At 44.0% G+C, this 26,945-nt stretch overlaps 1 protein-coding gene across 3 annotated transcripts in view; it reads right to left on the bottom strand.

The window, feature by feature from the left end:
- Positions 1-26,945, bottom strand: part of fbxo28 (F-box protein 28) — a 51,434-nt gene that overhangs the window by 11,832 nt on the left and 12,657 nt on the right. For all 3 annotated transcript variants that reach the window (XM_088420915.1, XM_088420917.1, XM_088420916.1), the window contains 2 exons: positions 20,625-20,734; positions 11,286-11,424 (listed from right to left, as the gene is read on the bottom strand). In XM_088420915.1, the coding sequence (XP_088277041.1) occupies positions 11,286-11,424; positions 20,625-20,734 (249 nt within the window). The remainder of the gene's footprint in view (positions 1-11,285; positions 11,425-20,624; positions 20,735-26,945) is intronic.

Here is a 26,945-nt window from a genome sequence, read left to right as displayed (position 1 = left end):
GTACTTCACACTGGTCTGGAAGAATTTACATTTTTCAGGGGATAGTTTAAGACCAAAATCTTTCAGGCGATTCAACACCATCATCAGTTTTCTCTCATGTTCCTCCAAAGTATCCGAGAAGACGATTATGTCATCCAAGAACACCAAAACTTCCTTGAGGTTCAGATCTCCCATACACTTTTCCATGAGTCGCTGAAATGTACTGGGTGCATTGGTTATTCCTTGAGGCATCCGATTCCATTCCCAGAAACCCAGTGGCGTCACAAAAGCTGTTTTAGCTTTGTCAGCTTCGTCCATCTGGATCTGGTAATATCCAGATTTCAAATCGAGAACTGTAAACCATTTGGAACCGGTTAAAGCAGAGAATGACTCCTCAAGATTCGGCAGAGCATAGGCATCTTTGATCGTCTGCAAATTCAACTTACGATAGTCGATGCAGAGCCTCACATCACCATTACGTTTCCGGACCACCACGATTGGAGAAGCAAAGGGTGACTCAGATTCCGTAATGATACCAGCATCGAGCAGGTCCCGCAAATGGCTGCGAACAGCTTCGATGTCTCTGGGATGTATTGGCCTTGCTCGCTGCTTGAATGGTGTTTCATCGTGGAGCTTAATGGTGTGCTTCTTACAACCAAAATCAAAGTCATGGTGGGAAAACACTTCCGGCATCTGGTTGAGCTTGGATGTAATACGGTCCTTCCACACAGCTGGAATTGGAGAATCCCCAAACTGAAACTCTAGAGTGTTTTCCTGCGTCTTTTGAGTGGATTGGTTCACAATTTGCTGGGCTAATATTGTTGGAGAGGCAGCGATGTCTGCGATAGTGGACATGGGAGGGACAAGAGCATCATGTCCGGACTCGTTTCTGATGATAACAGGAACTTTGTAAGGAGCGTGGGATGGAAGTGAGATCAGGCAGCTCTGCACACACAACCCGCCGGGAAGCGGAGATAAAGGGTGTTCTATGACGGCCCACTGGACTACAGATGGGTGGTCTATCTTGGCAGAGCCCTCCAGGACAATCGTGCAACCCGCAGGAATTAGAACTGGAGTCTGGCTGAGCAACCTCACAGGTCCAGCACTGCCCAATTGGCCCTGGTGGTGGTTTAACCTCAGGAGCTTCAGAACTGCACAGTAGCCTTGGGCGGAGGGTTGGAAACTTCCAACGTCACTGGTGTTGTGTTGCTCGTAAAGAGGCTTGAGGGTGTTCATCCCAATTAAAACGGGAGAAGCTGATCCAGGGTGGGCATCTGGCACAACCAAGGCAAGAGTTGGAATGTTATATTCCTTCCCCAAAAACTCTTTGGGGAATGTGACCATTAACTCCACATAGCCTAAGTAAGGTACAGACTGGCCGGCTGCTCCCTCCACTTGCAGGAGATTATGCAGGGGCTTCACAGGCTGCTCGCTGAGGGTCTCATTGTAAAAAGAGACAGGAACCGTCGTAACCTGTGAACCCGTGTCAAGGAGACAATGGTGGTTTTGTCTCGCGATTGTGATTGAGGCAGAACATTTTGATCCCACCAGCCCCTTTGGTAGTCGAGTTTGCACGTACTTCTTGGACTTTAACATTCCAGCACAATTAACGGTCTTACTTCCCTTCTTGGGACAGTTTTGGTCCCCTTTGGCCCCCGTTTGTCCCGCAACAGGAACCGGACTTAGTTTAAATGCTTGGAAGAATTACTTTGGGAGGTTCTTGAGAACCGCTTCTTTTTCCGGGCAACCAGAGATGGATTTGGCTCATTTTTGCATTGTGGCCGGATGTGGCCATCTTCACCGCATCGGAAACAGTACCCGGGCTTGGGGTGTGAGGATGGAGCTTGGCGAGACTGTGGACTCATGGCTTGTCCCCTGACGCTTGGCTTGGAGACAGACTTCGCTTGACTTGGCATTAACATGGCCAGTTGTCGCTGGATTCCAGCTAGCTGGTGTGCCAGTTGCTGCGTGATGTTAGTTAAAGCAGCAACAGCGCCTCTAGGGTCAGTGAGTGAATGAGCGGACTGAACATGGGCGGAGGCTTTCTGGCGGGTGGATGCAAGGTGTTGTTTCATCCGCATAGCTTTAGCAGCTTCCCGATCCTCCTCCGTGCGTAAGAGAAGCAGAAGTTCTGCAAATGTGGGTGGACGGTGCTTCTTTTGCTTAAGTTGGAGCTCTGCTATCAGAGTGTTGTCCCAGCACCCACGGCAAAACTGGTTCAATAGGTGCCGGTTTACATCAGACTCCATCACACCCCCCCTCTTCACAGCAGAATTTAGGGCAACTTGGAGCCGTTGTAAATATGCAGATGGTTTTTCACCGCCATCTTGAAACGTGTCCATGAATTTGGCAAACAGTTCGTCTCCGTCCTGAACAGTTCCATATGCAGAGTCAAGAGTGTTTAAGTAAACAGTAGGCAGTGTATCTGGTCTTAGATGCTTCACCACATCAGCAGCTGGAGGAAGAAGACTGTCGACTATCCTCCGCGAACGCTGGAGATCGGACACAGCTGGATCCCTCAACATCATGTCAACTCCTGACCTCCAGGTCTCATAGTCAGCCTCATGTGCAGGTCGGGGCAGCCGTCCTGAGAATGCTCTGAGTCTCTGGTGGGTCATTGCTCCTTCATCGTTTCTCATTACATGTTCCACCACATACCGCTGGACCTCGGGCAGATTGATATCAGGGTTTGAGATTGATTGCCTCACCCTCGGTTTCGGTCGAGGAGAAACAGGATCAGGCTTTGCAGCAGTGCCTGACATGGAGGGGCTTCGAAAATGACTCATGGCAGCTGGTGGCGGTGGGTTGGAAGTGGGCCCATGTTGGCGTGCCGCGGACACTGGTCTGACTGGCTCTGTCTTCTCTGGGACACTATGAGACTGTCCAATCTGAGTCATCGTAGTTCTCAGGATTTCAGCAAAGTCCACCCCAGTAAGTTTAGACATTTCCTGCAATTTCGACAAGTATGCCTGTGTGGTGGCTTTTGTAAAATGTTCTGTATAGACAGCGGAAAGTTCTGAAATGTCAAAGGTGGTTGGTTCAGTTGCAGTGTCGCTATCACTGACAAACGTGTGGGGCAGCTTTGGGCGCAACCCTTCAATAGCAGTACCACTAGTGAACTCAACTACAAGCGCACCATCAAACTCAGACGCTGGGTCTGCGATAACAACATGTCGGCCAATAGAGCCATAAGTTTTCAAAAAATCTAATATTTCATCCACTACAGTCTCTGTTATGCTTTCCACCAAAACAGCATTAGGTATTTTGATGCCCTCTTTCATAAACACATCCATTGTGGAAATAAAGAAATTAATTCCAATGAACTATATCTTGATGTCTAAATGTACTTCAAGCAGTAACATATACACATTAAGCATTGACATCAAGCACATCCATATTCCTCCTGGCTAGCTCGCCACAACACCCACAGGGGCGTGCCGTGTCAGTCATGAAACGCACACAGGGCAAACAGTTGTTGTCGAGGTAGTAGGCACACGCACACACAAACATTGTCGAGCCAGGAGCACAGTGAGGGGCAGACGTTCATCAGATCGTTGGAAATCTCTTACTTAGATTTTTTTCTTAATAAAATGAGTTTACAAGTGTAAACTCTCCATTGTAATGTTCTGATTTGATTTTAATTCAGTGTCCGGGCCGTTGCTAATATACTGTAATTTTAGCTGTGCAAAAAAAGGAAAGGGGGAACTTTTCATTGAGTGTACAGTGCATAAGGTTTAATTGTTTAAGATTTAAGTAAATATGCGTACTGCAAGTAGTTCCATGTCCGAGGAGGGCCTGTGGCAAATGCATTTATAGTTACCTTGTCTTTCTGGCATGCAAGAAACTGATGTTTAACTGATGACGAAGGATATATAATATACAGTGGTACCTCGGTACTCGACCATAATCCGTTCTGAGGTGGTGGTCGAGCACCGATTTGTTCGAACACCGAAAGCAATTTTCCCATAAGAAATAATGGAAAGTATGTGTGCACAAGTAAATGTGCACAAGCAGTACATGATAAAGATAAAGATAAATAAAGCATTATAAACCATTTTGTATAATTTACTTACGTTTTGGAGAGTGGTTGATGGCATACAGGAATGGATGTGGAGAGGACGGGAGGGAGTTACTCCTTCCATGATGACGCTAGCTAACTGCGACGCGAGGTACACCACGTTCATATTTTGCTATAATTTCCTTCTTCGGTTCAATAGTGGTCCTCATTGTTTTCCTCTTTGCCTTCCCCTTATCACTGTCTTTCTTTGGACCCATTATTAAGGGCTAGAGCAACACGAAAAAGTTTAAATCCGGGAAGAAATACTCGAACAAACGTCTTACTCCGCTGGCGGTCTGAGTTGAACTGGCGCTTACCCGCTGGCCGAGAAGGGCCGAGGAGCGCGTTCGGGTCGGCTCGGCTCGGCTCGGCTAGGCTCGGCTAGTCGAGCACCGAAAATCTGTTTGAGGTCCGATGCATTATCTACTTGAATTTTTTGGTCGAGCACCGATTTGGTCGAGTATAGAGGCGGTCGAGTACCGAGGTACCACTGTACATGGGCAGAAAGTAAGACACAGATGCAGTCTGAAATATCAAATAAAGATAAGTACAGGCTATAATATATAAATCATACAAGTAGGTAGCTGGAATAACATTAAAACATTAACATGCAACTGAAAACACTATAAATTAAATTCAACACAAAGAAATGCCTCACACACCAGCTCAGGCTCCTTTCCTAACAGAAAGGTGATATTCCATGTCCCAAGGGGTAGCTAGCCAGGGATCGGAACGCGAAGGCTACCGCCTCAGGCTGCCGCCCAGCTCACACTGCACCCATGCTTAGTCTGGTCCCTCATCTAGTGCGATAGTGTAGAGTATGGCGGTACGCAAGGACTTAGCGGCTCGTTGAGGAGTGTGTTTTTTTAAACTATTGCGTATGTGTTTGTCTACTTTTGGTATTTTTGATTAGGCGGAACACCGCTCCTGCCGTCAGGAACTTATCGGTTACCAATACAAGACTGCCATTTCAAGGGAATCTCAGTCCAGGTACAACATCCAGAACGAGATGGCGAGATCGCTGAATTCTCCGTGGTTTGTTGTCATGTCTGGGAAGCGGCGCAGGCAAAGGAGGTAGAGGAAGCAGAAAAGGCCGCAGGTCCGGTCGTCTGCTAAGGCAAAAAGAACAACCAAACAAGCCACCCCTCCCAAGCCTGTATCTTACCAACGCCAGATCCCTCACAAACAAAACCGAGAAACTGGAACTACGGCTCGCGGGGAATTGCCATGTTCGAGACTGCTGTGCCCTCATTATTACAGAGACCTGAATGACTCCAAAGATCCCCGATGCTAGCATGCAGCAAGCCAGCCGCTACCTGCACCGTTGGGATCGGACCGCAGACTCCGGAAAAAGGAGAGGTAGAGGACTGTTTACATGAATGAGAACTGGTCCAACAACAGCAGTGTGATATCACAGCACTAGTCCCCCGACATGGAGTATATTACTATAAGATGATTCCCTTATTTTCTCCTGAGAGTGCTTACGGTAATAATTATCACTGCTGTTTAAATCTCGCCAGATGCTAACACTAGCGCGGCGCTCTCTCTCCTACTGAATGTCATTAACGTACAACAGCGGGCCCACCCTGATGCTGTTCACATTGTGGCTGCAGACTTTAAAAGGGCCAATCTTAAAACTGTACTCCCCAAGTTCCATCAGTACGTTAAATGCACAACAAGAGAGGAAAGGACTATGGACCACGTGTACTTCTACATCAAGCATGGGTACAGAGCCAAGACTCTCCCCACCTCAGACAATCAGATATCTCTCCCTGCTGCTCATCCCTGCATACACCCCCCTCAGACACAGGCCCAGCACAAAGACTGTTACAACTTGGCCTGGAAATGCACTCTGTGAACTTCAAGTCTGCCTCCAACACACGGACTGGAACCTATTCAAGCACCAGGAGCTGGACACATTTACAGGGACATGAAGTTCTGCATTGGCTACAGTCTCTGTGGACAAAATCATCCGAGTTTTCCAAAATCAGAAACCTTGAATGACCAGCCAAGTCCGCTCACTCTGCCTTCAGACTGAGCGATTTACAGTACAGCTCGAGCTGACCTGAAGAAGGGGATTAGAAAAGCTAAAACGGACTACAAAAGGAGAATAGAATTACAAGAGGAGAATAGAGTCCCACGTTGCCAGCAACAACCCAGGGAAAGTGTGGCAGGGCGACCAGAATATCACCATCTTCCGAGGCAGTGATGTGATGGCAGACCCGAGTTTGTCACTGGCAGAGGAGCTTAATTGCTTCTTTGCCTGCTTCAAATCACCCAGGCGACACTCATCAGCTCGAGCCCCCCCCCCATCAACAGCACCAGATCCTACCACCCCCACCACTCATCATAAAAGAGCAGGAGGTCAGGCACATGTTCCAGGCAGTGAACCCCAGGAAGGCTCCTGGCCCAGACAGACTTTCTGGGAAGGTGTTCAGAGCGTGTGCCCACCAGCTGTCCAACATCTTCTGCAAAATTTTAAATCTCTCACTGGTCCAAACAGTCTTCAACTACCTGGTCAGCCAACATAACCCCCGTACCAAAAAAGTCACCAACACCAGCCTCATTGACTAACCCCCCCCTCCCACACACACACACACACACACACACACACACACACACACACACACACACACACACACACACACCGGACCCCCACCAGTTTGCATACTGGGCGAACGGGCCCACGGAGGACGCGATCACGTATGAATGTGTATGCTCTTATCCTACGTATATATGTACAATATATGACAATGCCACTGCACCTTCTAATAATTCTAAATATCTTTTATAGTATATTTATTCCTGTTTTCATATTTATGTATTTTATTTTTGTATTGTACTTTGTTTTTTGCACTGCAACAGGGAGATGCTCTAATTTCATTATACACTTGATGTTAAATGATAATAAAGGGCTATTGTATTCTATTCCTAGGACTTGTTTGCCGTTATTGACCCTGCCTGGGGAATAATGCCCCAGAAAACTTAGCTCCCAGGATCATTGGGACGCGCAAACCCCTCCACCACGATAAGGTGACGGTCCACAGAGGGGTGTGTGAGGCTGAGAAGTTCTGACTAGATATAGTAGGACTTGCCTCCGCACACAGCTTGGGCTCTGGTACCAGTCCTTTCGAGAGCGGTTAGACTCTTCTCCACTCTGGAGGTGCCCGCGGTGAGAGGCGCAGAGCAGGTGTGGGCATACTTATACTTATACTTATGGGGGGAGGGGGTCGTGTCCTGACTGTTGTTTGTGCTTATGCACCCAACAATAGTACAGAGTACCCATCCTTTTTAGAGTCCTTGGAGGCTGTGCCGGATAGTGTTCCCTCTGGGGACTTCAATGCTCATGTGGGAAATGACAGTGAGACCTGGAGGGATGTGATTGGGAGTAAAGTCTCCCTGATCTGAACCAGAGTGGTGCTTTGTTATTGAACTTCTGTGCTCGTCACGAATTGTCAATAACAAACTCCATGTTCAAACATAGGGGTGTCCATATGTGCACAAAGCATGTGCACCAGGACACCCTAGTTTGATGGTCAACTTTTAGATCGTATCATCAGATTTGCCGCCGTACGTTTTGGACACTCATGTGAGGAGAGGGGCGGAGCTGTCAACTGATCATCACCTGGTGGTGTTGACTCCGATGGTGGGGGAGGATGCCAGCTAGACCTGGCAGACCCAAATGGATTGTATGGGTCTGCTGGGAACGTCTGTCAGAGTGCCCTGTGAGAAGGCCTTTCAACACCTACCCCCAGCAGAATTTCTCCCACGTCCGAGGGGAGGTGGTGGACATTGAGTCCGAGTGGACCAGGTTCGGCGCCTCAATTGTCAAGGCGGCTGATCAGAGTTGTTGCTGTAACGTGGCGGCAATCCCCGACGGGATGCCGCCCAGCTGAAGGAGTCCTATCAGGCATTTTTGGCCTGTGGGACTCCAGAGGCAGCCGACAGATACCGACTGGCAAAGCAGTGTGCAGCTTCGGCGGTCACCAAGGCAAAAACTCGGGTGTGGGAGGCGTTCTGTGAGGCTATGGAAAACGACTTCCGGGCGGCTTCTAGGAAATTCTGGTCCACCATCCGGCGTTTCAGGTGAGGTGGGCAGAATACTTCAAAGACCTCAATTCCACCAACACGTCTTCCCCTGAGGAAGCTGAGTCTGGAGGCTCCGAGGTGGGTTCTCCCATCTCTGGGGCTGAAGTCACCGAGGTGGTCAAAAAACTCCTTGGTGGCAAAGCCCCAGAGGTCGATTAAATCTTCCTGGAATTTCCAAAGGCTCTGGATGTTGTAGGTCTGTCCTTGGCTGGCACGCTTCTGCAACATTGTGTGGACATCGGGGACAGCACCCCTGGATTGGCAGACTGGGGTGGTGGTTCCCCATTTTAAGATGGGGGATCGGAGGTTGTTTTCCAACTAAAGAGGGATCACACTCCTCAGCTTCTCCGGTAAAGTCTATTCAGGGGTGCTGGAGAGGAGGGTCCGTCTGCAAGTCGAACCTCGGCTTCAGGCAGAGCAATGTGGTTTTCGTCCTGGCCGTGGAACAGTGAACCAGCTCTACAACCTCGGCAGGATCCTCAAGGGTGCATGGGAGTTCGCCCATCCAGTCGACATGTGTTTTGTGGACTTGGAGAAAACATTCGACCGTGTCCCTCGGGGAGTTCCGTGGGGCATGGTTCGGGAGTACGGGGTACCGTACGCCCTGAGACGGGCTGTTTGGTCCCTGTACCACCAATGTCAGAGTTTGGTCCACATTGCTGGCTGTAAGTCGAATCCGTTTCCAGTGGGGGTTGGACTCTGCCAAGGCTGCCCTTCATCACCTATTCTTTCTTGGCAAAGCCGAAGCATTGAGGGAGTCTGGTTTGGGAGTCTCAGCATTGCATCTCTGCTATTTGCAGATGATGTGGTGCTGTTGGCTTCTTCAGCACAAGGCTCAGCACATAGCCTTGGGTGTCCCTGTCCTTAAAGTCCTGGTGCTGGATGTGCGTTTGTGGACTGATTGGGGTCTGCCGGTGAGGAAGTTCAGCACCCAGTTGCAGAGGCGGGGTGCCAGACCAAGTGCAAGGAACTTGTCCGTCAGTTTGTCAGGGATGACTGTGTTAAACGTTAAAATGTAATCAACGAAGAGCATTCTTACAAATGTGTCCTTGCACTCCAAGTGCGTGAACGCTATGTGAATGGCTGGACCATTTCTGTTGATATGCAAATTGGAGATGGTACACAATGCGTCATGACAATTTTCTCAAACCACTTCATTGTAATTGGGGTGAGCGCTATGGGATGGTAGTCATTCAGGCAGGTACAGTGTGTTGCTTGGGGACAGGCACTATGGTAGTGGCCTTGAAGCAGGTGGGGACAGAGGCTCGGGCAAGGAACATGTTGTCCGCAAAGATGTCCGCAAATCTTGCATATCTTGGACTGTCCGATATGCCCCTAATTTTTCATGTCTTGGTGAACTATACAACTTTGGACTGGTTCTTTAGGTTTCCTAGAGGGCGCTACTATGACATTTTTTAAACTGCACAAAAAAAGTATTAACATAGAGTTCTAAAATAAAGCTGCTCAAGTAAATATGATGTAGATTTGCTTTACATACTTTGAGCTGAAGAACAACAACCTCGGGGTCAAATTTACAGCAACTTTTGTTATAGTGAATCATTAGGTTTTGCGATACCATATAGGTCACAAACCTTTATCGAAAAGTCACAATGTTCTCCGTTGAGCATGATCGACTTGACACTTTTACTCAACAGGTTTGACGTAGGACATCAAACCTCAGCACATACTCCATATATGCTCCTTATAGCTTAGCAAATAGGTACAATTTACTGGTTGGTATGTCTTATTATTCCACACATGTGCACCAGATTTCCTACATCAAGATGATACATAAAACTGGGGCTGTTTCCTTAAACGTATGGGGTGCTACTAAAACATTGTGAAACTATTGCAACATAATGGTGCATACTCAGACTTTCAAAGTTAGCGTTGTTATTTTGGTGAATAACTTGTTGCCACCAACAAGGTGTTGTACAAAAACAATAAATGAAACCTAATGTTTTGACATCATTAAAGGCCTAAACATGATGAGCAAATTTTAGAGTGATCTCGTTAACTCACTGAGAAAAAACTGAAAGAAAAAAAACATACATTTTCTTAGGACTAGGTGGCGGTATCACTACAATGAAAAATACAAAAATTACTGGACTTTCATCAAAAAAAGATAATAGAAAATTGTATACAATTAAAGAAAAATGTTATAATTGGATGCATAGGGCGACCTAAAAAAGTTACTTTTTAGCTGCAACATGTCTTGTTCCTCATCTCAATTTTATGAAGTTTCAAAACGTGTAAAAACAAAATCATGTAAAAACAAGAAAACATGACATGAGAAGAAAACAAACATGGAGGACGAAGCTGCCAAAAATATAATAAGTGGTCAAATTTGCTGACTAAAACAGGAAATGCACAATGATTAATCTTTTGATGTCAAAAAATGTTATGTCGGCTGGCCGCACAATTTGTAAGAATGCATTCCTATCAAAAATTAGGCATCTTGGATGCAGGCACAGTAACAGTTGCACAACTGCCTCACAATTTAGAGGTCAATACAGAGTTCGATTCCAGCTTGCTCCAGCCTTTCTGTGTGGAGTTTGCATGTTCTCCCCTTGCTTGCGTGGGTCTTCTCAGGGCACTCCGATCTCCTTCCACTTTCCAAAAACATGCATGGTAGGTGTATTGGACACTCCAAATTGCCCTCAGATGTGATTGTTAAGTGTGAATGGTTAATTGCGCCCTGCGATTGGTTGGCAACAGATTCATGGTGTCCCCCACCTACTGGCTGAAGAAGGCTGGGATAAGCACCAGAGAGCCAGCGACCCTAGTAAGGATGAGCTGCTGTAGAAAATGAATGGATAGTAAATGATTTCACTAATTCCGCCCACGTGAGAATAGATTTTCACCATGTGACCCCTGAGCTAAAATTGAGTGTGACACCTCTGGTCTAGGTCAAGGGCGAAAGTGTTTTCATTTTTGATTCGAAGTGCGTCTACAAATCCACTATATCATATTTTTCCAACCAGATTTCCCATCACATTATTTTCGATGAAAAAAAAATTCAACAAAGAGGGACCTCGAATCTGTTGCTGCTCGATAGAGAAAGTCATATTATAAATAATGCAAAACGGTCAAAATCATCAAAAATTACATGTTAATTGAACACTTTATTTGTGACAGAAATCAATTTTAGAAGACCAACCTTTCCAGGGATGAAGCAGCAGAGGTTGGCGTCAACATATTTCATGAACGTCATGTTAAGAAGGGAAAGGCGCGTCTCCACAGCAGCAAGTATGTCAGCATGACGGGCCAATGAATGGTTTCTCCGTTCAGACTCCCGTCTGAGAGGAGGGAAAATATAATAGTCAAATAATTGTTTGTAGGAATCTGCCAATAACCGGATAGAAGAAATATAATGCGATTTTAAAAGTTCATCCATCCATCCATCCATCCATCAGTATCTTCCGCTCATCCGAGATCGGGTAGTGGGCGCACCAGCCTCAGCAGAGAAGCCTAGACTTCCCACTTCCAGCCACTTTGTCCAGCTTTTTCAAGAGGATCCCCAGGCAGCCGAGAGACATAGTTTCGTGTCCAGCGTGTCCTGGGTCGTCCTCAGGGCCACAACTTCAAGCATCTGCCTCGACAATGGAGGTGCAGAACATGGTCCAGTCGGACTCAATGCCGCCTATCTCCCCCGGGACGTGGGAGGAATGCATGCCAACAAACATGTCATATATGACACCAGGGACATAAATAAGGCAGTGTCACCAGGTAGTCTGTCTCTCTGAACCTTCTAGGGCATTGGTTTGCATGCCATATGAGTGCCCTGCTTTTTGTGGTCTTTTTTTTCCTCACTTGTAGCCCGTTGACCGTATCAGTAGAGGGAGCGGCTCTCTCTCTACCCTCCAGTGGCAGCGACACTTGTGTTGGTTTATCGTCATTTGGACTTCTTGTAGTCAGCTTCAAGACCTTTATTCTTCAATTACACTTGCATGTACATAACAGCTGCATTTTAAGTGTGTCAACAATGCCATCCAATGGTCACAACTATCACTACAGTGCTCAATTGGCTTACATTTGATAAGCATTAGTCAAATGTCAGCTTCTCTCCCTAAAAACATGTATTTGACCAGAATTTTATGTTTTATTATTGTTTTTACTATTTTAAAAGACAAGAATTCTTGTCCATGGCACTGAATGAGTTAAACTATGGATGTCTTCCAATTTTCTATATCTCAACCCCAGTAAAGCAGAGATGTTAGTTACTGGTCCTGCTCATCAACACTTGTTGAGGAATACCTCTTTGAATCTGGATTATTGTACAGTGGGCCCCCGGGTTACGAACTTAATCCGTTCAGCGGCTACGCTCGTAACTCGAACTGCTCGTATGACGGGCAATCCAAACCTATGTTAATTAGTGAATGCGTGCAACGCGTGCAAAAACCTTTGGTAAAAACATCACGACTTTATACACATATTAAAAATGAGTAACATAATCTACTGTACAGTTAAATTAAATAACATATACAAAGGAAAAATGACATTTACCTTTGGAGCAACGTGACTTGAGCTGGGCGGAGGCGGAGGGGAGCAGAGACCAACCCGCAGAATTTATTTATTTATTTTCTTAAACGGGAACTTTTCTCAAACTAGAACATATCACCGGCGATTTCCTTCTCTTTAATCCATAATGGAAGAAGCCTCTCCATTTTGTTGTCGAGCGAGGTCCGTACCCCGGCAAGGAAAGTCTTGCCCTTAGAAGATTGCCGAGCGGTTCCGTCCATACTCACGAGCAAGGTTAACTATGCATGCGCCTCCTTCGTATTTTTTATTATCTCCTGCTTGGTTTCTATTGTCATCATCCTCTTACTTCTTCCTTTACCGCCACTTGCAATTTAAGAAGCCATGTCTAACAGATAAAGTTTGCAAAGTCTTCGCAACATTCCTTCCTTCCGTTTAACTCATTTTCTCTCCTTCCTTCCATCCCGACAAGCTGTGCCATCAAGCTAGATAAAGGCGTTCGGCCAATAGCATATCGGCATTTCTGTGATTGACGTGACGCCGGCCAATAGCATCTCCGTGAGTGAGACCGGGTGACCTTAATCGACCAATAGCATATTGGCATCTCCGTGACTGACTCCGTGACTGACACCGTGACTGAGACAGTGACTGTGACGTTGTAAGAGCAATAGCGTTCACGTTACTGTCACAAGCGTCAACTGCCGATTTTGTTGACGCAGCTAAGCAAACAATATATTTGCATAAACTATGGCCGGCATGTTGGATTGTTCGTAAGACGAAAGGTTTGCTCATAAGTGGGGGACAAAAATCTCCGTGGTCCACGCTCGTAAGTCGAAATGTTCGTAAAACAGGGTGTTCGTAAACCGGGGGCCGACTGTATATATGATGTTCGCACCCTCGGTCTTTCGCAGATTTTTTGGGGAGAATTTTTTTTAGATGAAGGCGTTCGACCAATAGCATATCGGCATCTCCGTGACTGACACCGTGACTGGAACAGTGACTGTGACATTGTAAGAGCAATAGCATATCAGCGTAACTGTGTCATGCGTGAACAGATGATATTGTTGATGTACCAAAGCTAGATCAATTGTACGTACACTTCGACTGGCAAGGCGTCGTAAAATCTCAGTTAAAACATCATGAATTTACACACATATTAAAACTTAATACCATATTCAACTGTACAGTTAAATTAATTAACATGGATATACAAAGGATAAATGAAATTTTCCTCTGGGGCGACGTGACTTGAGCTGAGTGGAGACAGAGGTGAGCAGAGACCAACCCGCAGAATTTATTTATTTATTTATTTACTTAAACAAGAACTTTTCTCAAACTAAAACATATCACCGGCGATTTCCTTCTCTTTAATCCATAATAGAAGAAGCCTCTCCATTTTGTTGTCGAGCGAGGCCCGTCCCCCGGCAAGGAAAGTCTTGCCCTTAGAAGATTGACGAGCGGTTCCGTCCATAGTCACGAGCAAGGTTAACTATGCGTGTGCCTCCCTCTTTTTTTTTTATTATCTCCTTCTTCGTTTCTATTGTCATCATCCTATTACTTCTTCCTTTACCGCTACTAGCAATTTTAGAAGCTATGTCTAACAGATAAAGTTTGCAAAGTCTTCACAACATTCCTTCCTTCCGTTTTTCACTCATTTTCTCTCCTTCCTTCCATCCCGACCAGCTGTGCCATCAAGCTAGATAAAGGCGTTCGGCCAATAGCATATCGGCATTATCTGTGATTGACGTGACGCCGGCCAATAGCATCTGCGTGAGTGAGACCAGGTGATCTTAATCGACCAATAGCATATTGGCATCTCCGTGACTGACTCCGTGACTGACACCGTGACTAAGACAGTGACTGTGACGTTGTAAGAGCAATAGCGTTCATGTTGCCGACACAAGCGTCAACTGCTGATTTTATTGACGCAGCAAAGCGAAAATATATTTACATACTCAAAGGCCGGCATGTCGGATTGTTCGTAAGACGAAAGTTTTGTTCGTAAGTGGGGGACAAAAATCTCTGTGGTCCACGCTCGTAAGTCGAAATGTTCGTAAAACAGGGTGTTCGTAAACCGGGGGCCGACTGTACATTAGAAATGCATGTTAAGAACATGATGACAACCGTGTTCTTTCGCTTTCGCAATATCATTAAGAAACGCCCTATTCTATCTTCTAGCGATCCTGAAACATTAATTCACACGTTTGTTATGTCCCGCATGGACTACTGTTACATATTGTTTTCTTGACTTCCCATGTCTTGCATCATGAGCCATCAGTTATTACAAAATGCAGCAGCAAGACACTTGACAAGGACGAGAAAGTTCGATCATATTACCCCAATACAAGCCAACCTATATTGGCTTCCAGTCTACCTGAGATGTGATTTTAAGGTGTTGTTAAGTACTTTAATTTTGCACACCTGAGCTCCTACATATGTTGTCGACTTAGTTTCACTGTATGTTCCGTCATGACAACTTTGGTCACTAGCGGGCTAAAACTGAGTCCGCTGGATCCCGAGCTGTTTTCATTTGTGCGCCAGGGCTCTGGAATGCCCTACCTATTGAAGTTAATATGGCACAACGTGCTATTTTTGGCTATCAAGGGCAACTTGTTGTGAAAGAGGCTCCTGCCATCTACAATCCTTTCTCAAGGTTCCTTATTTTCTGCAGGTGGAGTTTTTGCATTTTACCCTTTTTCCTCTAAGAGCTTTGTTCAACGGAATGCTGTTGTGTATTTGAAGTGTTCTTTGTGATTTCATTCATCAAGCCATTTGATAACTGATGATTCAGGGCTATTCAAACTTGACGGCTTCAGAATCCAGAAGAGGGGACAGGAGTTGAAAGCATTATGGAGCTCCGTCAGCATTCCGTAGCTGTGAAAGGTAAGAATAATATTTCCAGATAATCGTAAGTATAAAGTGAAAAGTGATTGCTTCCCTGCCACGACCAGACACCTTTAGATTTGACCACTGACCAGTATGTCATGACATGTATGCTGAGCTCCTCTGTAAAAACACGCGCCGTCTAGTTAAGAATGTGTTTCTGCAATTTTAAAATTGTATTAAATTCCGATGTCTCTACATGTGTTGAAGACTTGGGAAAGAAGTTCAACCCTGTCCCTTGGGGAATTCTGCAGGAGGTGCTTTGGAAGTACGGCATACCCAATGCGCTGATGCAGGCTGTTCGGTCCTCACTCTCACTGGAGCGCCTCCAAATTTTGAGACTTTGGAGGAGCTCAAGTACATTGGACTCTTGTTCACGATTGAGGGTAAGATGGAATGGGAGATCGACAGTTGGATTAGTGCAGCATCTGCTGTAATGCGGACTCCTTACCTGTCTGTCGTGGTAAACAAAGAGCTGAGCAGAAAGGCGAAACTCTCTATTTACCAGTCGATCTACGCTTCCACCCTTGCTTATGGTCACGAGCTGTGGGTCGTGATCAAAAGAATAAGACCTGGATACCGAAATGGGTTTTCTCCGGTTTTCCCTTGGAGATAAGGTGCGAAGCTCGGTCTTCCGAGAGGGACTCTGAGTCGACCCGCTGCTCCTCTGCATTGAGAGGAACCAGTTAAGGTGGTTTGCGCATTTGGTTGGGATGCATCCTGGATGCCTCCATGGTGAGATGTTCCGGGCATGCAGGCCGGGGAAGGCCCAGGACATGCTGGAGAGACTATGTCTCTCGGCTGGCCTGGGAACGCCTGGATATTCTCCCAGGGGAGCTGAAAAAAGTGGCCGGGGGAGAGGGAAGTCTGGGCTTCCTTGCTGAGGCTGTTGCACCCGCAACCTAACCCTGGATAAAGCGGAGGGAGGGAGATAGATGGATGGAAACGAGGAAGTATCCCTATTCTTATATAAAACAATTGTTTAGCACACACTTAGAAAAACTGTTGCGACTGGTGGTTGCGCATTGATTTGAAAGTGTGCGTTCTTGTCAAAAATAATGCGTCTATAACATAGGCATACGAGAGCACGATATTGCATACAGAAGATGAGTAATTGGATGGATTTGTGGATGTGGATTGATCAAAAATAACGTGAGTACATTGTAAATACTTTACTAAAATACAACCAAACTCAGTTTTGCTCTTCCTGCCTTTTTTAAAAACATGTGGGAGCATGCATGCATGCTCCCACATGTTTTAGGCTAAAGCCTAATAAACTTGTGTGTGTTAAAATACAAAAATACCACCCGCCACTGAGACCGCCTTTAATTACGGCATGTTTTTTGGCAGCAAAAATGCAGTAAATGCTACACAATATTTAGAATTTTAGCTACATAAATTGGTCACTCATGTTTGCTCTTTCAACTCGACTGTGCACATCCAATGACCCTCATTCATTGGGCACAATGTGCATTCAGCATTTTGGCTGCTTGGTCTACACATTTCACTCCATCATTTAAAGGTGGACCTACATATATTATTACAGTGGTTCTTAACCTGGGTTTGATCGAACTGGAGGGGTTCGGTGAGTCGGTCTCAGGGGTTTGGTGGAGCCAGGCAAATAAGCTCCTGCGGATGGCAATCTAAAGGGTCGATCGCCGTACGGACTCACGACGTGGCGGCGGGGAACTGGTACTTTTACCCACTGTGTTGGTTTTGTTATTTAAACAAGGTGATACTAATGCACAATTCATTTCGTGCACCAGTAAAAAAAAAAAAAAAATCCTATTTTATTTTTTTACTAAAGAAGGGTTTGGTGAATGAGCATATGAAACTGGTCGGGTTTGGTGCCTCCAACAAGGTTAAGAACCACTGTATTATTAGAATTGTCATATCTATATTAATAATATTGACTGATAACGTATATTTAAAAAAACTATATTACACCGAACTGTGACATTCTATGTAAAGTATCTGCTTAATGTCAGTGATATTAAAAAAAAAAAAAAATCCTTCTCACCCCAGTGGGGTGGTATCCGTGTCATCCTCAAGCTCAGGTTCTCTACCAGAGGTCTGGGATTTTGAGCATTCTGCACAGTTTCTTCAATGTTCCTAGGACTGCACTCTTATGCACGAGGCTTCAGATGTTGTTCGTGGGATTTGCTGTAGCCACTCACCCAGTTTGGGGGTCAATGCCCCAAGTGCTCCCACTACCACGGGGACCACGCAACCCTTGACCTTCTACACCCATTGAGTGTGCCTCTCCATGTACGCTGATCCAGCTAGCATCTTACACCCTGCTACTATGTGCTGGACTGTCCCAGGCGCTTCTTTACACAGTCTGCATCTTGCGTCTGGTCGACTCTGGTAAATCCTGGCCTCTATGGCTCTTGTGCTTATGGCCTGTTCTTGTGCTGCCATGATTAGTGCCTCTGCTGTCAATCCAGGTTGTCTGTTCCTCCTCCTCTGCACCCTCCTCAGGGTTCTGCTGCCTGAGACACTCACTTAGCAGTTCATCCTTCAGGGCCATCTTTCTGATGTAGCCTTGTAGTTTTGATGTTTCATCCTGGACTGTGGGACGAGTCACTAGTCCTCGGCCTGCCTCTTTCTTTTGTATACTCTCAGGGTGCTGGACTTTGGGTGGAACCCTCCATGCATGGTGAGGAGTTCACTAGTCTTGAGATATATATATATATATATATATATATATATATATATATATATATATATATATATATATATATATATATAGTGATCCCTCCTACTTTGCGGTCTCAGATATCACGGTCTCAGTAGTTTGCGTTTGTTATCTTATTTTGAAATGCATGCTTTTAATTTGTCGGGTCGCGTTGCATTTCCGTTTCCTGTTTTACGTTCCTGTGCGTCATTCGGCTCATTACGGTGACGTAGTGAATGACAACATAAACTCATATTTATAGTTTATTATCATTTATGTTGATAACGCCTGCTACTGCCTATGTTTAGTAAGCCATGAGTGTTCATTCTGTTTATGTGTTCGTTTGTGTAGAGGTTGCCCTTTATAGTTAGTAGTTGTTGTTAGTTGTTGCTAACCCGCTAATGTAGGCTAAAAATACAGTAAATTCATAGATTAAAGTTCGGCAAGTGTTTATATGTTAGTTGACTGACTTTAACATTGTTGTTGATTTATTATTCAACAGATACTACATGATACACCATACATGAGCCAAAAAAAATGTGAAGTTCAATGTGATGACTTGCGTACTCTTTCACCGGAGTCTTGGTGCAGATAACCAGTCCTGAAAAAAAATTCTCAACAAACGAAGGAATATTAGTTATTTAATGAATATAAAATAAAGTTAATAATGTTAATAAGGATAATGTAATGTTAAATAATAGGAGAAAGAAATAAACAAACTCCAAAAATACAAAAAACAACAAAAAAAAAAGGATTGTTTATGGTTACTGTGGCTATATTGGGGCGTACATAACTATCTAGGAACTGATACCGGGGGGTTGACACCCCCCATTAACCGCGAAGTAGGGGGGATCACAGTATATATATTATATATATATACTTACGAGCGTGGACCGCGGAGTTTTTTGTCCCCCACTTACACACTTGTACAATTATTTTCGCTTTGCTGCATCAACAAAATCAAATGTAGACGCTTGTCACGGTAAAGCTGAACGCTATTGCTATTACAATGTCACAGTCACTGTCTCAGTCACGGTGTCAGTCACGGAGTCAGTCACGAGGTCAGTCACGGAGATGCCGATATGCTATTGGTCGATTAAGGTCACAGTCCCGGTCTCACTCACGGAGATGCGGATATGCTATTGGCCGGCGTCACGTCAATCACAGATAATGCTGATATGCTATTGGCCGAACGCCTTTATCTAGCTTGATGGCATAGCTGGTCGGGATGGAAGGAAGGAGAGAAAATGAGTGAAACGGAAGGAAGGAATGTTGTGAAGACTTTGCAAACTTTATCTGTTAGACATGGCTTCTAAAATTGCAAGTGGCGGTAAAGGAAGAAGTAAGAGGATGATGACAATAGAAACCAAGCAGGAGATAATAAAAAAATACGAAAGAGGCGCACGCATAGTTAACCTTGCTCGTGAGTATGGCCGTAACTGCTTGGCAATCTTCTAAGGGCAAAACTTTCCTTGTCGGGGGACGGACCTATATAGGCGTGCACCTCCTTCGTATTTTTGTATTATCTCCTGCTTCGTTTCTATTGTCATCATCCTTACTTCTTCCTTTGCCGCCACTTGCAATTTTAGAAGCCATGTCTAACAGATAAAGTTTGCAAAGTCTTCACAACACACCGACCAGCTGTGCCATTAAGCTAGATGAAGGCATTCGGCGAATAGCATATCAGCATTTCTGTGATTGACGTGACGCCGGCCAATAGCATATCCGCATCTCTGTGACTGAGACCGTGACTGTGACCTTAATCGACCAATAGCATATCGGCATTTCCGCGACCGAGACAGTGACTGTGACATTAATCGACCAATAGCATATCGGCATCTCCGTGACTGAGACCGTGACTGTGACCTTATAAGACCAATAGCATATCTGCGTTTCCGTGATATGCGAGAATAGTTATTTTTGTTGATGCAGCAAAGCGAAAAAAATAGTGCAGACACACTGACCGGCATGTTGGATTGTTCGTAAGACGAAAGGTATGTGCGTAAGAGGGGGACAAAAAACGCCGCGATCCACGTTCGTAAAACGAAAAATTCGTAAAACAGGGAGTTTGTAAACCGGGGGCTCACTGTGTGTGTGTATGTGTGTGTAAATATATATATATATATATATATATATATATATATATATATATATATATATGTATATATTTCAGCGGGCACACCATAATTTTGCCCCTGGTGGCTTTCTCAAAAAGGCTCAACGTAGAACTCTGTAGGATGGTAGACATGACAAAAACAGCGATGAGATGTCCTCCCAACATCCAAAAAAGACATGCCATCATGCAAATTTCTGAACGCCAACATACAGGGGTTCATAGTACTAAGCCTGCTATTGTAATCGTCATGGTGGCCATAAAATAAAACTTGCCACCTGCATCACCAGACCTATGCATGTACCATCTAACTAAGCAACAATTTAAGCACTTTTTTGACATCTTACCTGGGAAGTTGAGCTTTGACTTGCTTCTGACAAATGCTGTGATAACGCTCCACCTTAAGGAAGCCCTGATTCAGAACACATTGGCATATAATATCCATTCGCTTACAAACCTGGAGTGAAAAAAAAAAGGTCAGTGGTATTTCTGTGGCATGTTCTCCCGTGTGCTTAAATCAGAAAAGATGTGGTGCTGCAAACCTTTATGCCAGCACAAACTCTGATAACTTAAGTGTCTTTCACCAACTTTGATTTAATGTTCACATTATGGGTTGAGTAACCTTGCTACAAGGGTGTTTTCTCACTAATCTTGTTGTGTGCATATTGCACCAGAGACTCATCTTTTGTATTCTGCTCTCTGGATGTTGTGCTAAGGTTTACCTCTTGAACGTGAAACATAATTTTCCATGTTTTCAGTCATCTTAAAGCTGCTGACAGGATGTGAAGACTGTTACCTTCCAACTTGGGGGTCGCGAGTCACACCCAACCCACATAAACTCACTGACTGTCTCACGACTGCCACATTACAATGACAGCTAAACTTCACCAAATCAAATTTAAGTGGTGGAGATGAAACAGATCAACAGCAGAGAGCTTTTTTTTAAAGTGAGAATCTTTTGTACATGCTGATAGGACTAGGAATTGAAAGACCGATCACAAGTAATAAAATCAGGGTCGAATCAAAAAAAAAAGAAGAAAGAAACAGAACTGCGGGCCCTGATTGCACCTTTACTTGCACTTCATTTGCAGCAGCAGTTTGCTCAATCTTAACATCCTTATTTACAAAGGATATTGTGCTGTTAATGCCATACCAGCACAAACATGTCCACAAAGTTTCACTGGTTGCGTGTGGATTAATTTACATCAGTTTTTGCCTGTGACTGCCACACAAGGCTAAAGAAAAAAAAGTTTCCTTTTTGCCACAAAAAAACATGGCAGAATAATGGCAGTTAGAAGACTTTTGTTCAATTGACCTGTTTAAAACTGCCTAATCAACTAAGGCTTTGTCTACACATAACACGGGTTCTTGCAAACTGGCAGCTTTTTGCCCTATTTCCTATTGGTGCCCCCCCCCATCAAAATTGAACCTTTCAAAACCTCCGGCCAAAGTGGAGATTTGCCTAAGCCTCCAGTTTCGTGGCTTCATGGCCCCATCTTAAACCGGAGATTTGCATCATCGCGCTACTCTTTTTTTTTTTTTTTTCTTTCTTTCTGCCAAAAACATAGATCCTGGTGACGTCAGAGGCGGAAGTTCTTTATAATTGGACACGTCAGAGGGGGAGGTGCTTTCTGATTGGAAAGATTTTGGAAACTGCTGCCGAGTGACTTGGCATGCTTGTCAGTGAATGAAACCGCACTGTTCAGGGTTTGTATAGTAGACACAATTACTTTAAATAAGCAAACAACAACAAGGGGGAGACAATGCAGGTTTAAATATGCCGGTTCAATGTAAAAAAAGTTTAAATGTCAATTGTTGCTATGCCCCAAATTTTCTGTATATATTATTTCATTCCACTTTTATTGTTGGTTTCTTCAACATATAAAAATGTTCTTGCCCACCAAGAAAGGTTCCTTTAGATAAAATGGCAGTTATTCTTTTCATCTTGTTCTTTTCTGGATTGTTATTATTATTATTATTATTATTATTAGGGCCCGAGCAGCTACCGCTGCGAAAGCCCTCTTGTTTTTCTCCAGATTATTTTTATCATCATTATTATTATTATTAGGGGCCGAGCAGCCACCGCTACGAGAACTCTCTTGTTTTTCTCCATATTATTAGGGCCCGAGGAGCGACCGCTGCGAGGTCCCTATTGTTCTTCTCTGGAATATTATTATCATTAGGGCCCGAGCAACGACTGCTGTGATGTCCCTATTATTCTTCTCCAGATTATTATTACTATTAGGGCCCGAGCAGCGACCGCTGCGAGATCCCTATTGTTCTCCGGATTATTATTATTAGGGCCCGAGCTGCGATTGCTGCGAGGTCCCTATTGTTCCTCTCCAGATTATTTAGGGCCCGAGCAGCGACTGCTGCGAGGTCCCTATTGTTTTTTTCAGAATTATTATTAGGGCCCGAGGAGCAGCGACCGCTGCGAGGTTCCTATTGTTCTTTTCCAGATTATTAATATTAGGGCCCGAGCTGCGACTGCTGCGAGGTCCCTATTGTTCATCTCCGGATTATTTTTAGGGCCCGAGCAGTGCCTGCTGCGAGGTCCCTATTGGTATTCTCTGGATTATTAGGGCGCGAGCTGGGACCGCTGCAAGGTCCCTATTGTTCCTCTCCAGATTATTTAGGGCCCGAGCAGCGACCGCTGCGTGGTCCCTATTGTTCTTCTCCGGATTATTATTATTAGGGCCCGAGCAGCTACCGCTGCAAGAGCCCTCTTGTTTTTCTCCATATTAGGGCCCGATGCAGCTACTGCTGTGAGAGCCCTCTTGTTTTTATTTTACGATTTAAATTTTACGACTTTGTGATAAAGGGGCTGGTGTGTAAGCCACCTCAAAGACGGAGTTTGCCCAAATCAGCAAAACTTGCTGTAATTTAGGCCAGATGATCCTTCAAACGGCAGCCCCTTCCGACCCGTTTGACCTAGCGCTACGAAATTTTCTATGCATATGTAGGACCTTAAGACCTACAAAAACATGATAGAGCGCCATGTGTTAGGATGCACAGAACCAGAGTTATCAATTGTTGAATGTAGCATTTGGCCCGATTTTCTACATTTTTCGGTACCAAAACCCTTGACCCGATCGACTTCACATTTGGCGTGACTCATTATCTGAAATAGGGGCACACCTGGGCAAAATTTCGTGAAGATTGGCTCACATATATGATGGGGGCAAGGCTTCAAAATATGTGTTTCAAAGTGAAATTTCCTTCCCCATGAGCAACAAAAACCCGAATAACTCCAATGTGAAAGCTTCAAAAAAATCTGAAACTTTACAGAAAATTTACTAGTTTTAGCCTTAAAATACCTGCATGATATATTTTCAAATTTATTATATCACCACCTAGTTATACACAAAAATATTTTTTATACTTTCATGTTTTATGCTCAGCTTATAAGAGTAAATGTACTAAAAAATTGTCTGAATAGCATCGAGACTTAGGGAATATGGGTTTCCAAATTTTACCACTTTGTGATTAAGTCTTTGTGATTTGTCTGTACGCCACCTCAAATTCGGAGTTTGCCCAAATCAACTTCACATTTGGTATACCAAACATAGGGGCACACCAGGGCACACCTGGGCAAAATTTCGTGATCGGCCAACATATATGATGATGGCGGGGCTTCAAAATATGTGTTTCAAAGTCAAATTTCCTTCGCCATGAGCAACAAAAACACTAATAACTCCAATGTGCAAGTTTTGAAAAATCTGAAATTTTACAGATAATTTACCAGCCATAGCTTTAAATTAATTGCATGGTTAATTTTTAAATTAATTAAAATGCCACCGAGTTACAGAAAAAAAATAATTTTTTTACACTTTTATGTATTGTGCTAAGCCAGTAAAAGTAAATGAACTGAAAATTTGTCCGAATAGCATCGGGGGATAAGGGTTTCCACATTTTACGACTTTGTGTAAAACAGGGTATTCTGTACGCCACCTCAAAGTCAGAGTTTTCTCAAATCAGCAAAAATTGCTGTAACTGAACCCAGATGATTCTAAAACTGCAGCCAGTTCCGACCTGTTTGACCTCTAACTACAAAATCTTTTTAACATGTCGGACCAAAAGACCTACAAAAACGTTACAGAGCACCATGTGTTAGGATGTATAGAACCAGAGTTATCAACTCTTGAATGTGCCATTTGACCCGTTTTTGTAAATTTCTCTGTACCGAAACCCTTGACCTGATCAACATCAAATTTGGCGTGCCCGATTATCTGACACCAGGGCAAAAATACGTGAAGATCATCTAACAAGTATGATGAGGGCGGGGCTTCAAACTACTTGTTTCAACTTTCCTTTGTCACCAGTGACAATAACCATAATATTTCAATTTTTGCACAATCCTGTTTGAGCATTTTACCTGGAAATTGGCCAGAATATTGGTGGGAACATTATGAAGTTTTATTACTCTTCAAATTTGGGCGTGGCCTTTACATCGCTGGCCAGACCAGTAAAACATAATATAATTTGACCAAGATGATCTTCTCTAAATTTCATTTCATGGGAGTACAGTGTGAAACTCACTTTTTTTCTTCGTAGTGCTGGCGCCGCCTGGTGGCAGCAAAAATTTAGATTTTCATATATATGTACCTTGTTCAGCCTGTCAAAGTAACATCACTGATTTTTTTTTTTTCTGACAGGGCTGTAGACACGCCTAATTTCTTCCATCAAATATTACGATGTTTTGGTAATGGCCGTGGCCTATACAGCAGTTTTCCTTCCGACAATTTATCGTAACTGTACATGTAGTTCGACCCCTATGATCTCATCATGGCACGACTTCACACATTAGGAATTGACTTTCATTCAAAGACATCAACAAGCATATATTTCATCGTTGTGCTAGAATCACCTATTGGCATAAAATATTATATTACCTATTTTTTTATTCCATATACTTAGTTGAGCCCGTTGAACAAATGCTAATGAAAATTTGACCTATTCTAAATCATTGACTTCTACTGTTCGCTTGCATAAGCACTAATACATTCATACACAAATATGTTCATACCTCAAACTGTTCATCCTTCAAAGTGCTCAGGTCTGCGTGGGCCCGTTATAGCTGCTTGTAGCTCTAGTTTTTAGGGCCCGAGCAGCTACCGCTGCGAGAGCCCACTTGTTTTTCTCCGGATTATTATTAGGGCCCGAGCAGCTACCGCTGCGAGAGCCCTCTTGTTTTTCCTCCGGATTATTATTATTAGGGCCCGAGCAGCTACCGCTACCATTAACTTCTACGTTGGCATGGACTATTAGCAGATATAGCGGCACAAATATGCCAAAAATTGTGAAGATCCCATGACTTAAGATGTGGCGGAGCTTCAAATTATTTTGAATATTTCCTTCGCCAAGAGTGACAAAAACCTTAATAACTCAGCTGTTTCGGCTTCAAACCATGTGAAACTCTGCATCGACTTTAAAAGTCATACCCTAATACAGCTATGTGATAAACTATCAAATCATTTACAGCGCCACCTCGTGGCTGACAAAATTCTCATTTTTTTACACTTTCATGTACTGTGCTATGCCTGTTTGACTAAATTAACTCAAAAATGGTCAGAAAAGCTATGACACAGTGGAAAATGAAGGTTCTCAACTTTTATGACTTTTCAATAAAGGGCGTGGCCTGTATGCCAACTCAAAGTCCGATGTCTCGCCAAAACGGCAAAAGATGCTGTAATTGGACCTACATGATCTGATATTTGCAAAACCGTATATGGGATGGGAATCTAATGTGAAACCTATTTTTGAAGCCTATTTTTAATCATAGTACGAGCGCCACTTAGTGGCAGCAAAAAATATAGCAATTCTTTAACGTTTTTATGTGCTCAGCTGAGCCCCTTGAAGTGATATCCCTTAAATAATGTCTGAAAAGCCATTGGCAATGCCTAATTCCCTCCACCGAATAGTAAGATGTTTCGATAATGGGCGTGGCCTATATGGCAGCGCAGACTTACACAACTGTAACAATAAAAGCTGCAGTTACTCAACACACATTATCCCACCTTCACTAAATTTTACAAATTTGATAAGGGTGCTGCACTGAGTCCTTGTTCATACCCCGAACTGCTCATACCCCAACGTGCCCAGGTCTGCGAGGGCCCTTTATAGCTGCTTGCAGCTCTAGTTATTATTGTGTGAAGGTTAAACCTTCACACTTATGTTTTTCTCCACCTTTATTATTTTTTTTTTTTTTATTCCGACCGTTTTTTTAGGTTCGTTTAAACTCTTTCCCGGTTCATTCATTTCATACCGTTCAAACTTCATATCATTCCACATATTCATGTTTAGTGCGGGCCTATTTTTCAAGTTTCAACTTTTCATTGTTTTCCTACAATTTAAGTTATTGTACCGTAAAAATGGCCTAATGTTAAGTGAATGGGGTGGTCTTCGTACTTTATTTTTAAACTTTAACGGTTTCCGCATTTCCTATGTCCCCGTGGCTCATGGGAATTGTGTACCGTATTCCAACTTCATGTGCGTGCGTTCAATCCCAGGTTGCGTCTTTTCGCACATTCAGTGTTTTTTTTTCCAGTTAATTCCGTATTTTCTTTTGGTTTCAACTCCTTCCCAGTTCATCCAATTCATGCCGTTCAAACTTCATATCATTCCACATATTCATGTGAAGTGCTTTTGTATTTTTCAAGGTTCAACTA

The sequence above is a fragment of the Hippichthys cyanospilos genome, chromosome 8 (genome assembly GCF_059441005.1).
Source record: "Hippichthys cyanospilos isolate Australia breed blue-spotted pipefish chromosome 8, RoL_Hcya_1.0, whole genome shotgun sequence".
Lineage (NCBI taxonomy): Eukaryota > Metazoa > Chordata > Actinopteri > Syngnathiformes > Syngnathidae > Hippichthys > Hippichthys cyanospilos.
The sequence above is the reverse complement of the archived record's forward strand: the minus strand, read 5'-3'. Positions and strand labels throughout refer to the sequence as shown.